Source organism: Trichoderma asperellum, chromosome 4 (genome assembly GCF_020647865.1).
Source record: "Trichoderma asperellum chromosome 4, complete sequence".
Taxonomy (NCBI): domain Eukaryota; kingdom Fungi; phylum Ascomycota; class Sordariomycetes; order Hypocreales; family Hypocreaceae; genus Trichoderma; species Trichoderma asperellum.
Genome location: NC_089418.1, coordinates 2,183,188 through 2,199,148, shown reverse-complemented (window position 1 = coordinate 2,199,148; position 15,961 = coordinate 2,183,188). Strand labels below are relative to the sequence as shown.

General features: G+C 50.2%; 9 protein-coding genes across 9 annotated transcripts; 4 read left to right on the top strand and 5 right to left on the bottom strand.

Moving 5' to 3' along the window:
* Nucleotides 1-1,620: 1,620 nt before the first annotated feature.
* On the top strand, nucleotides 1,621-4,030 carry TrAFT101_007143 (uncharacterized protein). Its single transcript, XM_024908863.2, has 5 exons — nucleotides 1,621-1,929; nucleotides 2,005-2,272; nucleotides 2,378-2,780; nucleotides 2,881-3,219; nucleotides 3,311-4,030. The coding sequence occupies exons 1-5, from the start codon at nucleotides 1,729-1,731 to the stop codon at nucleotides 3,810-3,812; spliced, it is 1,713 nt and encodes a 570-aa protein (XP_024756680.1). The 5' UTR covers nucleotides 1,621-1,728; the 3' UTR covers nucleotides 3,813-4,030.
* TrAFT101_007141 (uncharacterized protein) lies at nucleotides 2,934-5,641 on the bottom strand. The gene is made up of 2 exons (XM_066127971.1): nucleotides 5,591-5,641; nucleotides 2,934-5,384 (listed from the first exon to the last, which is right to left on the bottom strand). Exon 2 carries the CDS (start codon nucleotides 5,272-5,274, stop codon nucleotides 4,984-4,986), a length of 291 nt encoding a protein of 96 aa, XP_065984085.1. The 5' UTR covers nucleotides 5,275-5,384; nucleotides 5,591-5,641; the 3' UTR covers nucleotides 2,934-4,983.
* Nucleotides 4,132-5,324, top strand: TrAFT101_007142 (uncharacterized protein). Its single transcript, XM_024908864.2, has 2 exons — nucleotides 4,132-4,387; nucleotides 4,517-5,324. The coding sequence occupies exons 1-2, from the start codon at nucleotides 4,235-4,237 to the stop codon at nucleotides 4,868-4,870; spliced, it is 507 nt and encodes a 168-aa protein (XP_024756681.1). The 5' UTR covers nucleotides 4,132-4,234; the 3' UTR covers nucleotides 4,871-5,324.
* Nucleotides 4,987-7,598, bottom strand: TrAFT101_007140 (uncharacterized protein). The gene is made up of 4 exons (XM_024901138.2): nucleotides 7,200-7,598; nucleotides 7,091-7,150; nucleotides 5,591-7,021; nucleotides 4,987-5,384 (listed from the first exon to the last, which is right to left on the bottom strand). The coding sequence occupies exons 1-3, from the start codon at nucleotides 7,236-7,238 to the stop codon at nucleotides 5,849-5,851; spliced, it is 1,272 nt and encodes a 423-aa protein (XP_024756683.1). The 5' UTR covers nucleotides 7,239-7,598; the 3' UTR covers nucleotides 4,987-5,384; nucleotides 5,591-5,848.
* Nucleotides 7,540-10,467, top strand: TrAFT101_007139 (uncharacterized protein). Its single transcript, XM_024902795.2, has 2 exons — nucleotides 7,540-8,762; nucleotides 8,815-10,467. The coding sequence occupies exons 1-2, from the start codon at nucleotides 8,015-8,017 to the stop codon at nucleotides 10,005-10,007; spliced, it is 1,941 nt and encodes a 646-aa protein (XP_024756684.1). The 5' UTR covers nucleotides 7,540-8,014; the 3' UTR covers nucleotides 10,008-10,467.
* Nucleotides 10,468-10,807: 340 nt separating this feature from the next.
* Nucleotides 10,808-11,635, bottom strand: TrAFT101_007138 (uncharacterized protein; the record flags this gene model as incomplete). Its single annotated transcript, XM_024898657.2, has 1 exon — nucleotides 10,808-11,635. One exon carries the CDS (start codon nucleotides 11,633-11,635, stop codon nucleotides 10,808-10,810), a length of 828 nt encoding a protein of 275 aa, XP_024756685.2.
* A 39-nt stretch (nucleotides 11,636-11,674) lies between these two features.
* Nucleotides 11,675-13,021, bottom strand: TrAFT101_007137 (uncharacterized protein; the record flags this gene model as incomplete). Its single annotated transcript, XM_024903939.2, has 1 exon — nucleotides 11,675-13,021. One exon carries the CDS (start codon nucleotides 13,019-13,021, stop codon nucleotides 11,675-11,677), a length of 1,347 nt encoding a protein of 448 aa, XP_024756686.1.
* A 384-nt stretch (nucleotides 13,022-13,405) lies between these two features.
* Nucleotides 13,406-13,795, bottom strand: TrAFT101_007136 (uncharacterized protein; the record flags this gene model as incomplete). Its single annotated transcript, XM_024908865.2, has 3 exons — nucleotides 13,406-13,529; nucleotides 13,599-13,630; nucleotides 13,718-13,795. The coding sequence occupies 3 exons, from the start codon at nucleotides 13,793-13,795 to the stop codon at nucleotides 13,406-13,408; spliced, it is 234 nt and encodes a 77-aa protein (XP_024756687.1).
* A 227-nt stretch (nucleotides 13,796-14,022) lies between these two features.
* On the top strand, nucleotides 14,023-15,481 carry TrAFT101_007135 (uncharacterized protein). Its single transcript, XM_024908866.2, has 4 exons — nucleotides 14,023-14,165; nucleotides 14,222-14,842; nucleotides 14,917-15,107; nucleotides 15,181-15,481. Exons 1-4 carry the CDS (start codon nucleotides 14,148-14,150, stop codon nucleotides 15,221-15,223), a joined length of 873 nt encoding a protein of 290 aa, XP_024756688.1. The 5' UTR covers nucleotides 14,023-14,147; the 3' UTR covers nucleotides 15,224-15,481.
* The last annotated feature ends 480 nt before the right edge of the window (nucleotides 15,482-15,961 follow it).

The window sequence follows — 15,961 nt, the reverse complement described above, 5'->3', positions numbered from 1 at the left end:
TCTTCGCGAGTTTCGCATCTCTGGAGGACCCCTCCCCTGCTGCCCGTGAATTATTAGACCGCGTACTCCGTACTTTGTAACCGTCCATGCTGACGGTCTCACATCCACTTCGCATCTCGCCGTCGCCGGCACCTGCACCGCCTAACCCACTTTAGCCCGGGGCTCTGCATCCAGCACGTTTACCAGTAGCCGCGTACGGGCCAGGACCCTGTCGACTTCGGCGGCCTCATAAAGTTTGATCACGACCGCGGGACCTGTGTTTGGGCCTCTTGTCTCACCAACCAAAAGAAGCTTGATGGCCAAGCATGTACGCAAAAGCCCACATCGAGGGGGGCTTGATATAGACTCTGTGCGTATGTGGATAGAGATATCCCCTTATCCTGCGTTTGCTTAAAATGCGAAACGGAATGGGATACGAAATGGAATAGAGCAGAGTAGAACCAAGGCGCTGATTCGATGAGATTCTCCCGGTTCAGCTGGTCCGAAGCACCCTGGCACATATAATCTCGCTCATGAGGTTTTCTCACGTAGCCGAGGCACTAACGCCGTATTTATCCCCTCCTTGTACCAAAGTGAATGTTGAAGCTGGTCAGCTCAGCGCCAAGCAAGATGGGAGGCTTCATTTTGGATCAAGGTTCCTTGCTGTACGTGACACCAATGGAAGCACATGTCAGTCGTCTGACTCCTGTGTCACAACAGTGGTGAGATAAGCGGGATGGAGGGCACGTACAGAAGTGCCATTGCGCGCGACTGTACAGCCATAGAGAGCCCATAGTTACATACGGATGCCGGCCAACTTTGCTAACCTTTACCGGCACCCAGTAGACGATGCTATGTAGACCTGTGTCTTGGATCTCTTGGGGGACACCAAATATGAATACATGCATGTAGTCTGTTGGTCGCAAATACAAATCGTTTGTCAGGCGGCCGCTAGCCTCGATTTATCCCCCTGTGCGACCTGAAACCCGCGTGCAATGTCCGTTACGCCAAATTCATCCAGCAGCACCGCCAGGCTGGTAACGCCAGGCATGCTGAAATGCAGGTAGCAGCTACACTCGTGATGTATTTATTACTGCTAACCTACATGTACTAAAGATAGCAGTACGTGTAATTACCTGGTAATAGACAAATGGTCGTTGAGCCGAATTGTTCTCCCCAAAATACTACTAGGTAGGCAGACAGGTGCATAAACACATACACATATCTTTATAGAGCCAAATTTGTACTTGGATGGTGCAACCACCGCTGCCCGAAAACTCGGCGCAAGACGCGGAGAGAAATCCGGCGCCTCCTCATCAGCCCCAAACAACGCCTCGCGGCTGAAACTCCAGATGTGCCTCAATGAGCCGGCCGGCTGTTCCACATGCCTGAGCTGCAGCCTTAGGCCACCTCTCCCTCCATAGTAATATGTACACGTAGCCATGAATATCTCGAGCGGTCTGGTGTTTAAACGGGCCTACAATGATGAAATAGCCTCCACTATATGGGGGGTAGCCAATGTCATAGTGCACTTGCGCAGTGGGCTCAGTGCCCCGCGACCCCCGCATGCTGCTACAGTTCCATTGATAGCTAAAAGGATTCGTATCTCCATGTGCATGTATCTATATTCTCTCAAGAGCTGATACTTCTTAGATGTATTGCTGAGGGGTTGAAACTTTTGCCGTTTAATCCAGTTGCTTCATCGAAATCTATAAATAAAAAATCAGCTTGTTAAAGAAAGTATCCATCATGGGCTCAGCTTCACAACAACTCCGTACTTGGTGGAAGGAAAGCTCAGTTTACCAAATATATCCGGCATCCTTCCAAGACACCACAGGGTCAGGAACCGGTGATCTCAAAGGCATCATTTCACGTATAGACTATCTCAATGGCCTCGGCGTTGATATTGTGTGGCTGTCGCCCATCTTCGCGAGCCCCCAGAAAGACATGGTTGGTTTGAAACTCTCGTCTTTAAGCGGCTACCCTATATTGCCTAACATATTCTGATCAGCAAAATGCACTCAGGGATATGACATCAGCGACTACAAGACTATAGACCCCGTTTATGGAAACATTGGCGATGTCGACGAGCTGAAGGATAAGCTCCATGAGCGTGGCATGAAGCTGGTCTTGGACCTGGTTGTGAACCACACAAGCGACCAGCATGAGTGGTTTAGAGAATCAAGAAAGTCAAAAACCAATCCATTCAGAGACTGGTACATCTGGCGCCCGCCCAAGTATGATGCTCAGGGCAACCGACAGCCTCCAAACAACTGGGAAAGCCACTTCCAGGGTATGTGACATGTTTTGCCATGAAAACCTTGCGGTAGGGTAGGAGAGTGCCGCAAGTGGAATGAGATAAGATACACAGTTGGATGCTGATTTGCTACAACTTCAGGCAGCGCTTGGGAGTATGATGAAGCAACGGATGAGTACTACCTGCGCCTCTTCTGTAAAGAGCAGCCGGATCTCAACTGGGAAAACCCGGCAGTGCGTGAAGCAGTCCACGATATCATGCGCTTCTGGCTCGGTCGAGGGATAGACGGTTTCCGTATGGACGTTATCAACTTCATCAGCAAAGATCAACAGTTCCCAGACTCGGACAAGGTGATTAATCGGGGCCATGAATATTACGCATGCGGACCGAGATGCCACGAGTTTCTGAGAGAGCTCGGCGCCATTCTAAAGGAGTACGACGCATTCAATGTGGGCGAAATGCCCTGCGTGCAAGACGAGAGCGAAGTCATCAAGGCTGTTGGTGCTGACCGCGGAGAGCTCAACATGATTTTCTACTTTGAGCAGTAAGTTAACAGAAAAGCTCCTCACGATAAAGAATCATCAGTCTTTTCCAGCCACGAGTGTAATTATCATGAAAGCTAACTCTAGGAAAAAAAAACTTAGCATGGATCTCGACTATGGCCCCAAGGGCAAGTTTTCCCCCGGCACATGGACCCTCGCAAAGCTAAAGACCGTGGTCAACAAATGGCAGAGGTTCATGTACGACAACAACGGCTGGAACGCCCTCTACCTAGAAAATCATGACCAGCCACGAGTAATCAGCCGCTTCGCATACGATGATCCTGGGCATCGCGTGGCCAGCGCCAAGCTCATTGCTGTATTCCATGCTTTTCAAGCTGGCACGCCGTTTATATACCAGGGACAAGAGATTGGCATGACCAACGTTCCTAAAGAATGGCCCATTGAGGAGTATAAGGATGTTGATTGCGTCAACCACTGGAAGTAAGCTGAGCAAACCCCAAACATACGTACATGTATCTCGGATGGACAATTAGTATACCGACGATGTGCTAATACCTTTCTTCACATGCAGCTTATACAAAGACAGCCCTGATGAAGATATCAAACGGCTAGTCAAAGCAGAATACCAAAAGAAATCTCGTGACAACGCCCGCACGCCCATGCAGTGGGACACCACCCCCCAAGCCGGCTTCACCTCCAGCGACAAGCCCTGGATGCGCGTCAACGACAACTACAAAGAGGTCAACGCCGCCTCTCAAACAGACAAGCCTCTGTCCGTGTATCACACCTATCGACTGGTCCTAGAGAAACGCAAACAGTACAAGGACATCTTCGTCTACGGCAGCTTCGAGCTCATCGATGAGCCAAACGAGAAGATATTTGCATATAAGAGAAGGGCCACCAACGGGGAGGCTGCGCTGATTGTCTGCAACTTTTCTTTGGATGCGGTGACGTGGAAGATGGACGATAAGCCGAAAGAGGTGCTGTTTACCACTAGTGACAGAAACTTGAGCCAAGTGAGCGGTGGTGAACTTTCGTTGGCTCCGTGCGAGGCAATCGCTTTGCTTCTCTGAGTGTGGGACTTATCGAGAAGACTTTATCATAGAATACATGTAGACTGGAGCGTTTGTTGTTATGATACAAGGAGGATGGTTGATTAAGTGTTCATAGAACATAGGAGAACATGAATAGCTGATAGACGCTGTGCTCTGTAAGATGGTATCTCATTGTTGAAATACTGGTATGAGGTTCAAAACGTGGCTGATGGTGCTGCTGGGCTGGGCCATCGCGGCTCACCTGTTCCCCGCACCATCTTCCGAATCCGGGAAACGCTGCATACATGTAGCCTCTGGAAACCCAAAGCTTATAATGATACGAGTTGCGTTCTAAATTCTCCAAGCGATACTTTCAAGTATTCCAACCATGCCAGGCCTTGGCCTAGCTACCAGTAACGCATATTAAGACTGGGTTTCTTCACTCCCTGATTGCCATCACAATGAGTAATTATGATTCACGTCACAGGGCTTTCGAAGCTTTCAATATGAATTACTCTCCCGCTAACTCTATGGACGAACATTTCCAACGATGTTGGGCTCAGCAGTCTTGTGGAGGATGTCTGGACCGCCTCGACTGCAGTTGGTGCCCTTATGTGAGCCTCGTCTTTGCAAAACCCTGAGTCCCCTTTATGAACCACCTCGCTCGCCACGATGCTCGTTTCAGTGCCGTGAGCGCAATTGACTTTTTTTTCGAAGAGGTGTATTGACGTTTGCTTGCGTAGACATGGTCATGCGTGCCAAATGAACATACGATTCCATTTCTCGCACCAGCCTTTGACGCCGAAATTTGCCCGCACCCTGATGAAAGATGGGAGGTGAGGACGAGGCCTCTCGGATGCCACGTTTCATCTAGGATGGGGCTCACGGTTGCTGTGACTATTGTGGCTACGTTGGCAGCTGTCCTGGTTGTCGCGGCGTCGGTGGTCTTGGTGCGGAAGATATGGAAATCAGGAAAGATGGGCTGGGGATGGATATATCGATGGAAGTCGCCATTCCAGCGGCAGGCCGATAGAGGTGATCCAGAGCGGGACCCATTGCTATCGACGGAGCAAGAGGATCCAGCTGCGAATATCTGACATTGGCGACATTCTACTCAGAAAGTGTCCACCTCTCTTTAAACAAACGGACAAATCCGCAGCCACCAAGAGAACGCAAAGCTTGTCACAAATACGAATGCACTGCCAGATAATCAGCCAGAGCTAACTGGTGGAATTATGGCAACCTCGTCTCCCTCTTGGATCACCAGGCCTTCTTCGCCCTCCGTGGGAATGTCTACATAATCCAGGTTGACCGTTACCAAACACGAGTCGAGTATCTTAGCCTGCATTCCGGGATATCGCGACTCCAGTTCGGAAAAGAGCTTTCCAATAGATATAGGCGCAGACAGGCTCTCGTAATCTTTGCCTGTAAAAGAGCTGGCGCTGGCAAAATAGAGCAAGCTGAAGTGGCCGGGCGGTGACTTTGGTGCGGATGATGTCATGATAGAAAGTGTGTACCGAAATGAATTTATGCGTTGAAAAGAAGCGTCAAAAATTTCAAATGTTGCCAGATTGTGTGAAAATCAAGTAAAGCTGCCTATCCTAAGAATATCTTCATCAAGTCTGTTAGCGTAGACGCTTCCTATAATGGAGGGCGGCATTTATGAAACTATGAGTCAAAGAGTCTAGGATCAGAGATCTTGGTGATAAAACGTGGCATCATAACAATCAGGTAATACATGCTAATAATTTGAAACATCATACTAGACTAGGATTCTGCGAGATGCAAAAAGGTATAAAGAACAAATTTACACTTACAGCACCCTAGATGGCGAACAATTTGTATCTTGTTCTGGAAGAGAATCGTGGTTTGACAACGATGAGGGTTAGTAAACAGACGCACGCGGCTGGAGAGGCTTTTATGTACATCGTCGCTTGCGGCCTCCACGTGATAGGCCTAAGCCATTTCAAAGCTTCCCCGATAAAACTGGAGTATTGGTGAGGAGGGGTGGTGGTGAAGTCTAGGTTGCTTTTATTTGAACTTTATCTCAATTGGGTATCAATACAGCATCAGTCCTACTGGCTCTGTGTCAGCGTCTCTAATCGCTGCTCCAAGCCCTTTACCCAGCTTTCCAAGACCTCTGCATTTTGCTTCATGACTTCGTCGCTTCTGGTCACAGTGTTTTCCAGCTTCTCAATGCCTTCTTTCCATTGTTTGATTTCTGTTGCCATTTCCGCCTGCTGCTTCTCAATCTGGTCGAGGGTCTGGCTGGCGGTTGCGGCGTCGGCGTGAATGGCTCTAAGTGACCGTAAACGGTCGAGGAGAGGGGGCAGTATAGGCGTAAGGTTTTCAATTGTAGGGAGGATTGCATATAAGGCGTTGATCTTAGCCTCTTGCTCAGAGGTGTCAGCTGGCGAGGACCCTGCGTGCTTGCCGAGCTCTTCCCGCAGAGCCTTAGCTTTTTCGCGTGATTCATTTAGCTTGTCCTGCTCAGAGGCCAGTGCTCGTACTCGGCGGCTGATTGTGTCCAGGTTGGCAGTTGATGCCTGCGACAGGGCCGAAACTTGCTTCTCTAGAGAGTCGAGGGTAGGTAGGATTGCTCGAGGGAGCCCGCCTTCTCCAGCTTCTGGCATGAACGACGAGCTGATGCCGAGGCTCCTCTCTAAAACTAACAGCCTGCGATCGAAATCCGCAGCTTTGGCAAGTGCATGCGTTTGTTCGTAAGTGGGTGCGTAGGTTATGGTGTACGTTGGTCCGACATCAAGTGATTCCGTGGCAGGTTCATCTGCATTGGAGGCTGTCAGATCGAACTTCTTGACGCTGGTGATGCCAGAGCGTCTAGATAGGTCATCCAAGGTTTGGCTTAGAGATTCTAGTCGTATGTCGCCCGGGGAGGCATCGTCGTCGCCGGCTGCAGCTGCCTTCCGCTTGGCATATTCGTCTTTGGTCTCTTCTACTTCTCGCTTCAGGCGAGCAATCTTCCGTTCCAAGCTTTCCGCATCGTCATCATCAGAAAGGTCTCCTAGCTCCTCTGTCCCGTCTTGTAGTATCCGTTGGCGGCGGCTGGAGGCTTTGTACGATCGCCGCTTTCCGTCAACACGGTCTGAGAAGTCTGCTCCGCTGATATCAATAGTGGCGGGGGAAAACCGAGAGCGCGCTTCATTAATGCGCAATCTCGACCGCGAGATGTTCTGGGAGTCGTCGTCTACACCGAATTCATCGTCGGAAAGGGTTCGACCTGCAGTCGTCTGATTTGATCGTTAACCAAGATTCGTAGACATTAGTATGAAAAAAATGTAGAAGTGCGCAGTTCTTACCGGAACTATAGAGTTGTCATCGGTCAACTCTGGAGTCTCGTAGATATCTGGGGCACAATCCTGGAGGAGTTAGAAGCTGAGCTGCTGCGTGCTTGACACAGGAGCTTACTAGGTCTGGCAGTGCCGCATATTTTCTATTAAGCGCCATAGTGAGTGCTACCGCTCGATCTCGTCGCAAGCCAGCTGCGTCCTGGGAGAAGATATAAAAGTGCCTCTGCAGCCAAGCCTTGTTTGCTTGCTTGTGGCCTGTAGTTGGTGGTGAAGAGTTTCGGAGCTTGCATCTATCAAAGCCCTGGGCCTTCCTTCCAGGGGTCGACTCGCCCTGCAGAGTGGCTTGCAGCGGGCGCCACCAATTAGAGGTGGCGCTGTAGCAATTGGCTGGCCACTCGACGTTGGCCTCTACACAAGAGCTGCTACAATAGCGTCATAAATCCTGCTATATCACGTTTGTATGGCTTTTGATTTGCAAGCTGAGAAGGTCTGATCGATTTTATAGTTGCATCGGCATTGCAGAGATTGTCCAGTACAGGGATCGGCTGGATTCACTGTGACAACGCAGACCCCGCCAATTCGATATCCAAGCTTTAGCGATGTTCTGCCTAAAGACACCGTCTTACTTAGTCTACCGCAGTGCCAACACATCAACGAACTAAGCAGCAAAACTCCCTACTTTAGTAGGAAGACCTCACGCGTCGAAACTGGACGCGCGGTGTAACGTCTGAAAACCAAGGCCCCAACCGAAAGACAACGCAATTGGCCAAGGGGTTTCATTTTTGCAGACTTTTCATCCTTGTCCAGAGCAGCTGCCGCAATTAATCTGGTGGCAGAACCGTTGGTTGTGTGGCCACACCCCGTTTGGAGCTCGGAGCTTCTTCCGAGGGGCATTGGCTTTGGAGGTTTCTTTTTTAACTAGGAGAAGGTATCATGACTACGCCTCCTGCAAGAAGGCTTGGCCTAAGCATTCGCCACTCGCCTGGCCATCTGCTTAAATCGTTAAATCCCAACAACGGAACGACAACCGTGGCGGCGGCGACGACGACGACAACGACAACAACGACAGCAGCAGCATCATCATCAGCAGCAATAACAACAACCACCGCGAAGACGACGACTGCTGCACACAAATCAGACTCTAAGCCCCGAGGGGGACGCTCTCAGCTCAAAATCCCCGAGCCCATTCCTGAAGATATATTTGCACCCCCTCTTGCGTCAAGCGATGTGGACGATGACGACGATGACGACGACAACAACGACGACAAAACCGCTGAAGCTAACTTAGAATCTAACGAGCAAGCGCGTCTCTACGCAGACAGCTCGGACTCAGAAGCCCTTCCCCGAGGAGCAATTTCGGCTACCAATTTCACATCGTCAAATCAAAACGGCAGGCGACAAAGTCTTCGAACAAGATCTCAAGAGACAAAAGCAGCATCTCAGCTCCCAAGAGAATCTGCTGAGGTAGAGCCCGGTACCAGGAAGAGGAAACGACAGTCTGGCACTTCCATTGACAAGGGAAGCTCAAAGAAAAATGCGCTCGACGAGCCGGACACATCTGCGTTACCCTCGAGCTCTGCTAGTCATTTTACGAATAGCCAGGGTTTCGTAAAGAAACCCAAAGTGAAAAACACTTTTGGGAGGAGGAGCCTCAATTCTCAGGAAAGCCGAAAGTCCAGAGGTCTGTATAATAGTATATATGAGTACCATGCGCAATGATTAACTCTTCCTAGTCTCAGAAGAACCTTCATTGCCCAAACTTCGACGCTTCCCAATCTCAGAAGAGCCCACATTGCCCGTACTTCGACCTCCCGAATTCAGTGCTATCAAGTCGGTTCGAAAGAGCTCCCAGTTCATCGTACCAGATTCTGACGACTTTTCGTCTCCCATCAAACGACGCCAGCCTCGTCAACGATTGCTGCACATTCATTATGGTAACGACAGCGACACTGACGAGGACAACAACAATGACAACAATGGGGATAACAACGGTGACAGCAACGGTGACACTGCGGTTCTTAGTCAGCCAAAGTCTACCATTGACGATATCGAGCTTGAAAAAACCAAGCCAAAGGAAAAGCGAAGAGAAAATCCCTTGCTACGTTTGGCGAAGAAAAATGCTGCTGTTAAAATTCAGAAGGCGAGGGAAGCATCGCCAGGGTCGCCCTCGCCACCACCGGCGAGATTCGTAATGCCGGCACAGCTCTCGGATTTCAAAATGCGTAAAAGACTAAGCGGCGGCGGCGTCAACGACATCGACAATGGCGATTTGTCCGATGCGGGCAGCAGTAGCAGCGATCTCAGCTCCCTCGGGGATATTTTCCCAGACAAGGAAGCTCCAAAAGACGGGCAGGCGCTGTGTCCCTGGTGCGGCGCCTCAGTCGATATGCAACAGCTCAAGGAGTTCTCAGAGGGCAGACAGCGACTAAGCGTCAAGATGCAGACCAAATTCTGCGAGTCGCACAGGAAAACATCAGCACAGGAGACGTACGAATTGAAATCTTACCCCGAGGTCCAGTGGGAGAGCCTGACAGAGCGCTTCGAGAGCCACCGGGGCCGTCTCCTCGGCATCATCAATGGCGAAGAAGAATCACACTACCGCACCGCCTTGGCAGACAAGATCTCGCTGGGCAAAGGCCGGTCCATGAACAAGGAAGAGAACCTCAACCCGGGTTACTACGGCCCGCGAGGCTTCAACATGATGTGCGACTACCTCGTCGGGGAGTTTAGCGACATGCTCAAGAAGAAGGCCATCCACGACAAGGTCATTGCAGGAAGGGGCCCGCCGGCTTTTATCCAGTCGGTGTTGGTGCCGGAGCTGGGCGTGCAGCTGATCATGGAGGACATGCAGGTCTCACTGGAAGAAGCAAGGGGCATATTGGAAGAGAGTAAAGCCCTGGGTGAGCTGGTGCATGGAGAGATTTGATTGCCTCTCAAGCGAGCATGGCAAGGTGAGCTTTGGTGTACGTTTGCTCTCTTTTAATGCACAAGAGAGGAACAAGAAAGGGAGAGAAAAGAAAAAAAAAAAGAAAAGAAAAAAAAAAGAAGAAGAAACAAGAGAGAGAGAGAGAGAGAGAGAGAGAGAAGAGAGAGAGAAAGGAACCCCCCTGTCAGTCGTGGCTAAAAGGGCAAATGATTGTACGAATTTCGTTGTAATGGCCCTTTCATTTATTGCCAGTCTCGTTGTTTTTCTAGAGATTAATGGCGAGTTTTATGTATATGTGCTCCCCCAACTTAGGATACCTACCTACCCTTTTCTTTTTCTTCAACTACCTAGTTAGCGCAACCTTAGAAAGAAATGAGATGGTGTTTTGTGACGCTCAACTAAAATGGGATTTAAACTATATTGTCTTGGTACCTACATGCGCTGTGCTGTTTGTGCTAGGAGCAAATCGTGATAGACATGCTTATCACAAGAGGTCCATCTACCTTGGATCTATACAAGTAGAACATACCGATGCGCACGAGGAGATATTATTCGAAACGAAAAAAGGCAAAAAAAAAAAAAAAAAAAGGCAAAAAAAATTAAATAAGCTATTGAACGGAATCTAATTATGACATGTTACCTCGAGACGAAGAGCACTATATATATGCAGGATTCTTCTGTTATATCCATATTGCTTTAGACCAACAATCCAGCACCATAGACCCAATCAATAAACTCATCATTCCCATATCAATTTAAAATTATCGATACCAGTGTCATCGGGGCCGTCCATAATTCCATCAAGCTGCCATTCCAAGCTCTCGAATCTCTCGAGATCGACGAACCTGCTGCTTCAGCTTTCTCAGAGTTGATCTTCTCCGTCTCGCACCTTGACCCTCGCCTTCTTCGGGTCGAACATCACGTAAAGTCTCAAGAACCATCAGGTCTGCAAGAAATCGCCGAAGCCGTAAGCCAGTTTTGTTGCGTACAAACGTGTCTACTTCTTCATCACAAGCCGCCGAGGCCGCAATATGCAAGCCTCGAAGAACATCTCGGTCCATGACACCTGAGTCTCCTTCACGATCATCTTCCGCGGTTGAGAAACTCTCTGGGATTGATGAAGTCCTCACGGGAACATTGGGTGGCGCATTGGCCTGAGAAGGGATATCGCGAGTGCTCCTGCAGCATACTCCAATATGGTCAGGGTCAAAACTTGGACGAGGCTGGTCTGGCCTTGAAACAGTCCTGTACCGGCTCCCTCCTGATAACCCCCTATTTAACCGCTGGGTTGAGAGGCTTTTGTATTGTCTTTTGTAGGAGCCCTGAGCTCTTTGCAGACCTGGTTGATGAGTAGGTAGATTTTGAGTTGTATGTGCTCTATAGCCACGAGGGCGCGAGCAACCATGTCCTCTAGAATTTGGCTTACCATCGTAGTGGCCGCAATGGCAGGCCTCGGCATGAGTGTTGAATGCCCTCCTATCAGCATCTTCAGCTACAAAACTTTTGTAGCGGGGACTGCGTGGGCTTGAGTCAGCCCTTGGACGGTTGCTATTCCCTTGACCATTTCGCTGCGAAAGTATAAGTGGTGTGGGTTTTGGGGGAGGCGTTGGAGGCCTGTCTTTTGGCATCGCCGAAACGGCATTTCCAGATATCTGTCGGAAGTGCGCCTATTCTCCATCCGCAACAGACTCTTCGTCCTTGGGAAAGCAAGAAAACCAATGCCGTTTTGATTTCTTCTTCTCTTTGATGGGCTGCCGCTTCTGCTTTCGGACGGGCGCTTCGTCAATCAGCGCATATCGCCATTCATCCAAGTCTTGTGACGCGGCAAATGATATTTCACTCAGTGAGCTCGGGCTGGAATCTCCTTCGTCGAAGCCATCGAATCTTGACACCTTTGGCCGTTTGCTATGGGGGCGTTTATTGGTTTTCCGAGATGATTTGGACGAAATCAGCTTTGCAATATAGGCGGGAAAGTTGCGCTTCTGATCTTTTGATGTTACTGCTAATCCTGCCGCTCTGAACTCTGGGCGAAAGGGCAGCAGTGGAGATACTGTATGTAGTGATATACCGGATTTTGTAGGTGTTGCCGGCGGATTCTTGCGTTGCTTTGGGACCCTGGCACCTTTTGGTTGGCCGTGTCGTCTTCCTGTGAATCTTTCCAACGAATTTGACCTGTTGGGTATCCGTGAATGATTCTTGTGTTGACTTGTAGCGAGGCCTCTAGATGTACGGGAAAGCCTCTTATCTTGATTATTTCTTGATATTGCATTAAAGAGTCGGAGATGCTGGCACACGCTCCGTGATATAGCTTCCACGAGAGCAGAGTCGATAGAAGTGTGCTTGGAAGCGCTCGCAAAGTCGGCCGTACCATCAAGAAGCCAATTCTGCGGAGAACGCGGGCTCCTTTGCATGTACACGTGGGATTTCTTCCGGGCTTGAGGAGATGAAAACCCCGTCTTTGGAAGGCATGCCGATGTCATGGGATTTGACATTGCTGTGGCATGGATGCGTGGTGGATTCGCAGGCGCAGCTGAAGCACTGCCAGCAAAGGCAGGTTGGCGAGGAGGATCTTTCAACGGAGGCATCGGAAAAGCATCCAAGTCAAGTGACAGTTCGGATAGCTCCCAAGAATCATCAACAGAGGATGCTGCATCAAGAGACCTCATGCTAGAGCCACGGAAGGGGGCTTCCGCACCACAAGCCGTTCGACTGTCAGCTTGAGCGGGATAAGAAGGATTTGGTGGACTGTGATGTGCGCTATGGGAGCGGCCGTCGGCATAATGCTGCTCAGGAGCTTGCCTCGACTCGCTACTATACACTGAGCCAGGAGACTCAGGGGCAGGAGATTGTTTGCGAATCGGAGTGCACACTCGGCCTGAGCGCTTAGAGAGAATAACAACTCGAGATTTCGGACGCGGCCGATGGAATGATGCCGTTGGAAGGCTGTCGCGATAACGAATGTTTCTATCAAGCAGATGAGAGGCAGCCTCGGGGATGGCTGCCAAGGTAGCCATTGAGGAACGAGAGCCCAGGATGGAAAATAACGAGAGCTTTACGAGATGAAGCTATTGGAAAGAAAGCTGAGAAGTGGTGGAGACGATGATACTTTATTACAATGGAATGGTCTAGATGTTGCTGAACTAAGGCAGGCCTGCAAAAGAGACTGTAAAACGCGTTGTTGTCATATCGACTGAGAGACGACTGAGGGGAGAGCAACCACCAATCCAGGGGCAACTGCGCTTGGCGGAGAAGTCCAAGGATGAAATGCTGCTTCGACTTCAAATACATGAACGGCAGGGGCAGTGGTAGAAGCCGAAGTCATGGAAGGCATTACTAACGATCCATGGCATAAAAGGCTCTGCCCAAGTGAACGCCGCAGACCAGACCGCCCTGCTTGACTACCTGATATCCTTGATCCCAGGCGAAGAGTAGACGTCCAGCTGCCGATGGCCTTTGCGAAGCAGAAACTCGACAGCCGCGAAATCGCGCTTATCAATGGCCAGATTCCGTGAGAATTCATCTCTGCGAGAAGATTATGAGCTTCTAAGAAATTGCGATAGCCGCAGAGTGGGCGTAGATCTGCCGTCTCACCTCACAAACTTCTCAAAGTGCGCTCGCGTGCTCTGTTCAACCAAAGTCAGCCAAATTACAAATTCAATGGGATTGACTAAATTGTATCTTTTTTTATCCACAACAATTTGAACACTCACCTGCGGCTTCTTCCTACACTCGCGCAGGCACTGGCGATATAGCGCCAGCACCTCCTTCTGCAGGCCTGAGAGACGCATCGTTTCCCGGCACAATTTGCGATGTCGTTGCTAACCCAGGCTATTGCAGCCAACTAGTTGGTGGAATATTTTTGCCGCCTCTTGTCCCACCACTGAGAACCGGCGTCTGCGGCCAAAGCTGGGGGTCGGCGCCAGAGCGGAGACCGACCTGCGAATAATGCGGAGGGTAAATAATCAGCCGTATAAAGTATATCCATCGGTGGTATTTTGTAATAAAGAATGACGATATCGGAAGAAACTGCTTCTTACACATATTTAAACATTATGCAGTGAATTTGATTCTTCTTGCACTGCAATCACCACATCCTTGTCTTCAACAGGCGCCTTGTATACTAATTAGTACATAGCAGCAATGTCTGGCAGATTTACAGTAAGCAAGCCTACGATGCCCTCTCCAAAGCCAGTCCACCAGTCTAACAGGGACAGCGTCTCATTCGCTTTCTGGCCAAAGACGGCCGCACATACTACGGCGATGCCATCCTTCCCCAGGGAGTGAGCGACATCGCCAAAGCCCAGCGCGCGCGCATTATTGAAGGAGACATCTTTGGCAGGTATCACGTTACAGACCAAGAAGTTGGCGTGCGTCTGTTGCTATCTCCATTGGCCCAGTCTCAGGTGAAGACGGTGCGATGTTTGGGGCTCAACTACGCCAAACATGCCAAAGAGTCGAACATGCCGGAGCCAAAATATCCCGTCCTGTTCTACAAGCCCATCACAGCTCTGTCCGGCCCAGCTGACCCGATTCCTGTCCACTCAATGGCGCAAGAAGGAACTGGGCTGGACTACGAATGTGAGCTCGTCGTGGTGATTGGCAGGCGGTGCTCGGATGTGTCTGAGGCCGATGCGCTCAATTACGTTCTTGGATATTCCGTGGGCAACGATGTGTCCCACCGAGACTGGCAGATCAAGCATGGAGGAAGCCAATGGTCTCTTGGTAAGGCCTTTGACGGCTGGGCACCTTTTGGCCCGGCCATCGTGACCGGCGATGTTATCAAGGATCCGCAGACTCTGAATATCTGGACCAAGGTTAACGGGGAAACCGTTCAGGTTTGTGGTTCATATATCCACCACACATCTTTTGTGAAGAGAAGCTTGCCAAACTGACCAACCGCAACGCATAGGATGGAAACACCTCGGACATGATATTCGGCGTACGACAGATGATTTCTTTCCTGAGCCGCGGCGTGACTCTCATGCCCGGCGATGTCATCTTTACGGGCACTCCCGAGGGCGTAGGCATGGGTCGGAAGCCACAGGTATGGCTCAAGGATGGAGACGTCGTGGAAGTTGGACTCGACAGTGTCGGCACGTGGTACGTTGATGATGCCTGAAACGAGTTACGTTGACCACGGCAAGGCTATAAGCTAACCCTGCGCGCCGTTTAGTACCAACAGAGTGGAATTCGAAGCTCCCAAAGCCAAGATATAGTCGGGATATGGGAGGAGGAAGCAAAGACTCTGATTACAAGCACTGGCAGAGTGGCTCGTAGGATGGGATGCGACATGCCTTGCTGCTAGGCAACAATTTGGGAGCCTATAGTAAGAATCTGCATTTCGGAAGAGATGCCGTTTGGCCTCACGGGCATTGAACATGATGGTAGCAACAGCAAATACGACTATTAATAGACTCGCTGTTGGCAAAGCTGTCCTGCCCCATGCAGCCTCACCTCACCGGGCTAATGCATGCTTGACCACCGACTGAAACCGTTACCGCTGATAAACGTCCGGTAAAATGTCTTTGTATGTGCCTTTTAATTTGGCCAAGATGAATGAGGAGGCTCATCATCGTACTCCTGCTACCAGCTACATGCACTTACAGGCATCAAGGAATGCTGGTCGCCTGTCAAAAGCGCAGCAGATAGCGCGACTAGGGCGTCCACGTGGAGGCGTTCAGTGGCCAGCAGCCAACCACGCGTGCGGCTGATGTGCATATCCAAATCCTACTAAGCTGCCATCCCGCAGAGAGGAACCATCAATCATGCTTATCCGATCGTAGTTCCTGCTTCTCAGTGAAACATGGTCAACGGGGGGCGCCTTGCTGATTCGGGGTTCCAGGGGGTCGTGAAGCTGCCGCACGGTTGCCAAAGTGGCCAAAGTGCAAGCAACCAGAGGTGTCAACCAAGACTTGACGATGCTACAGCAGAGTAGATTACCCAAGTATTGCTGG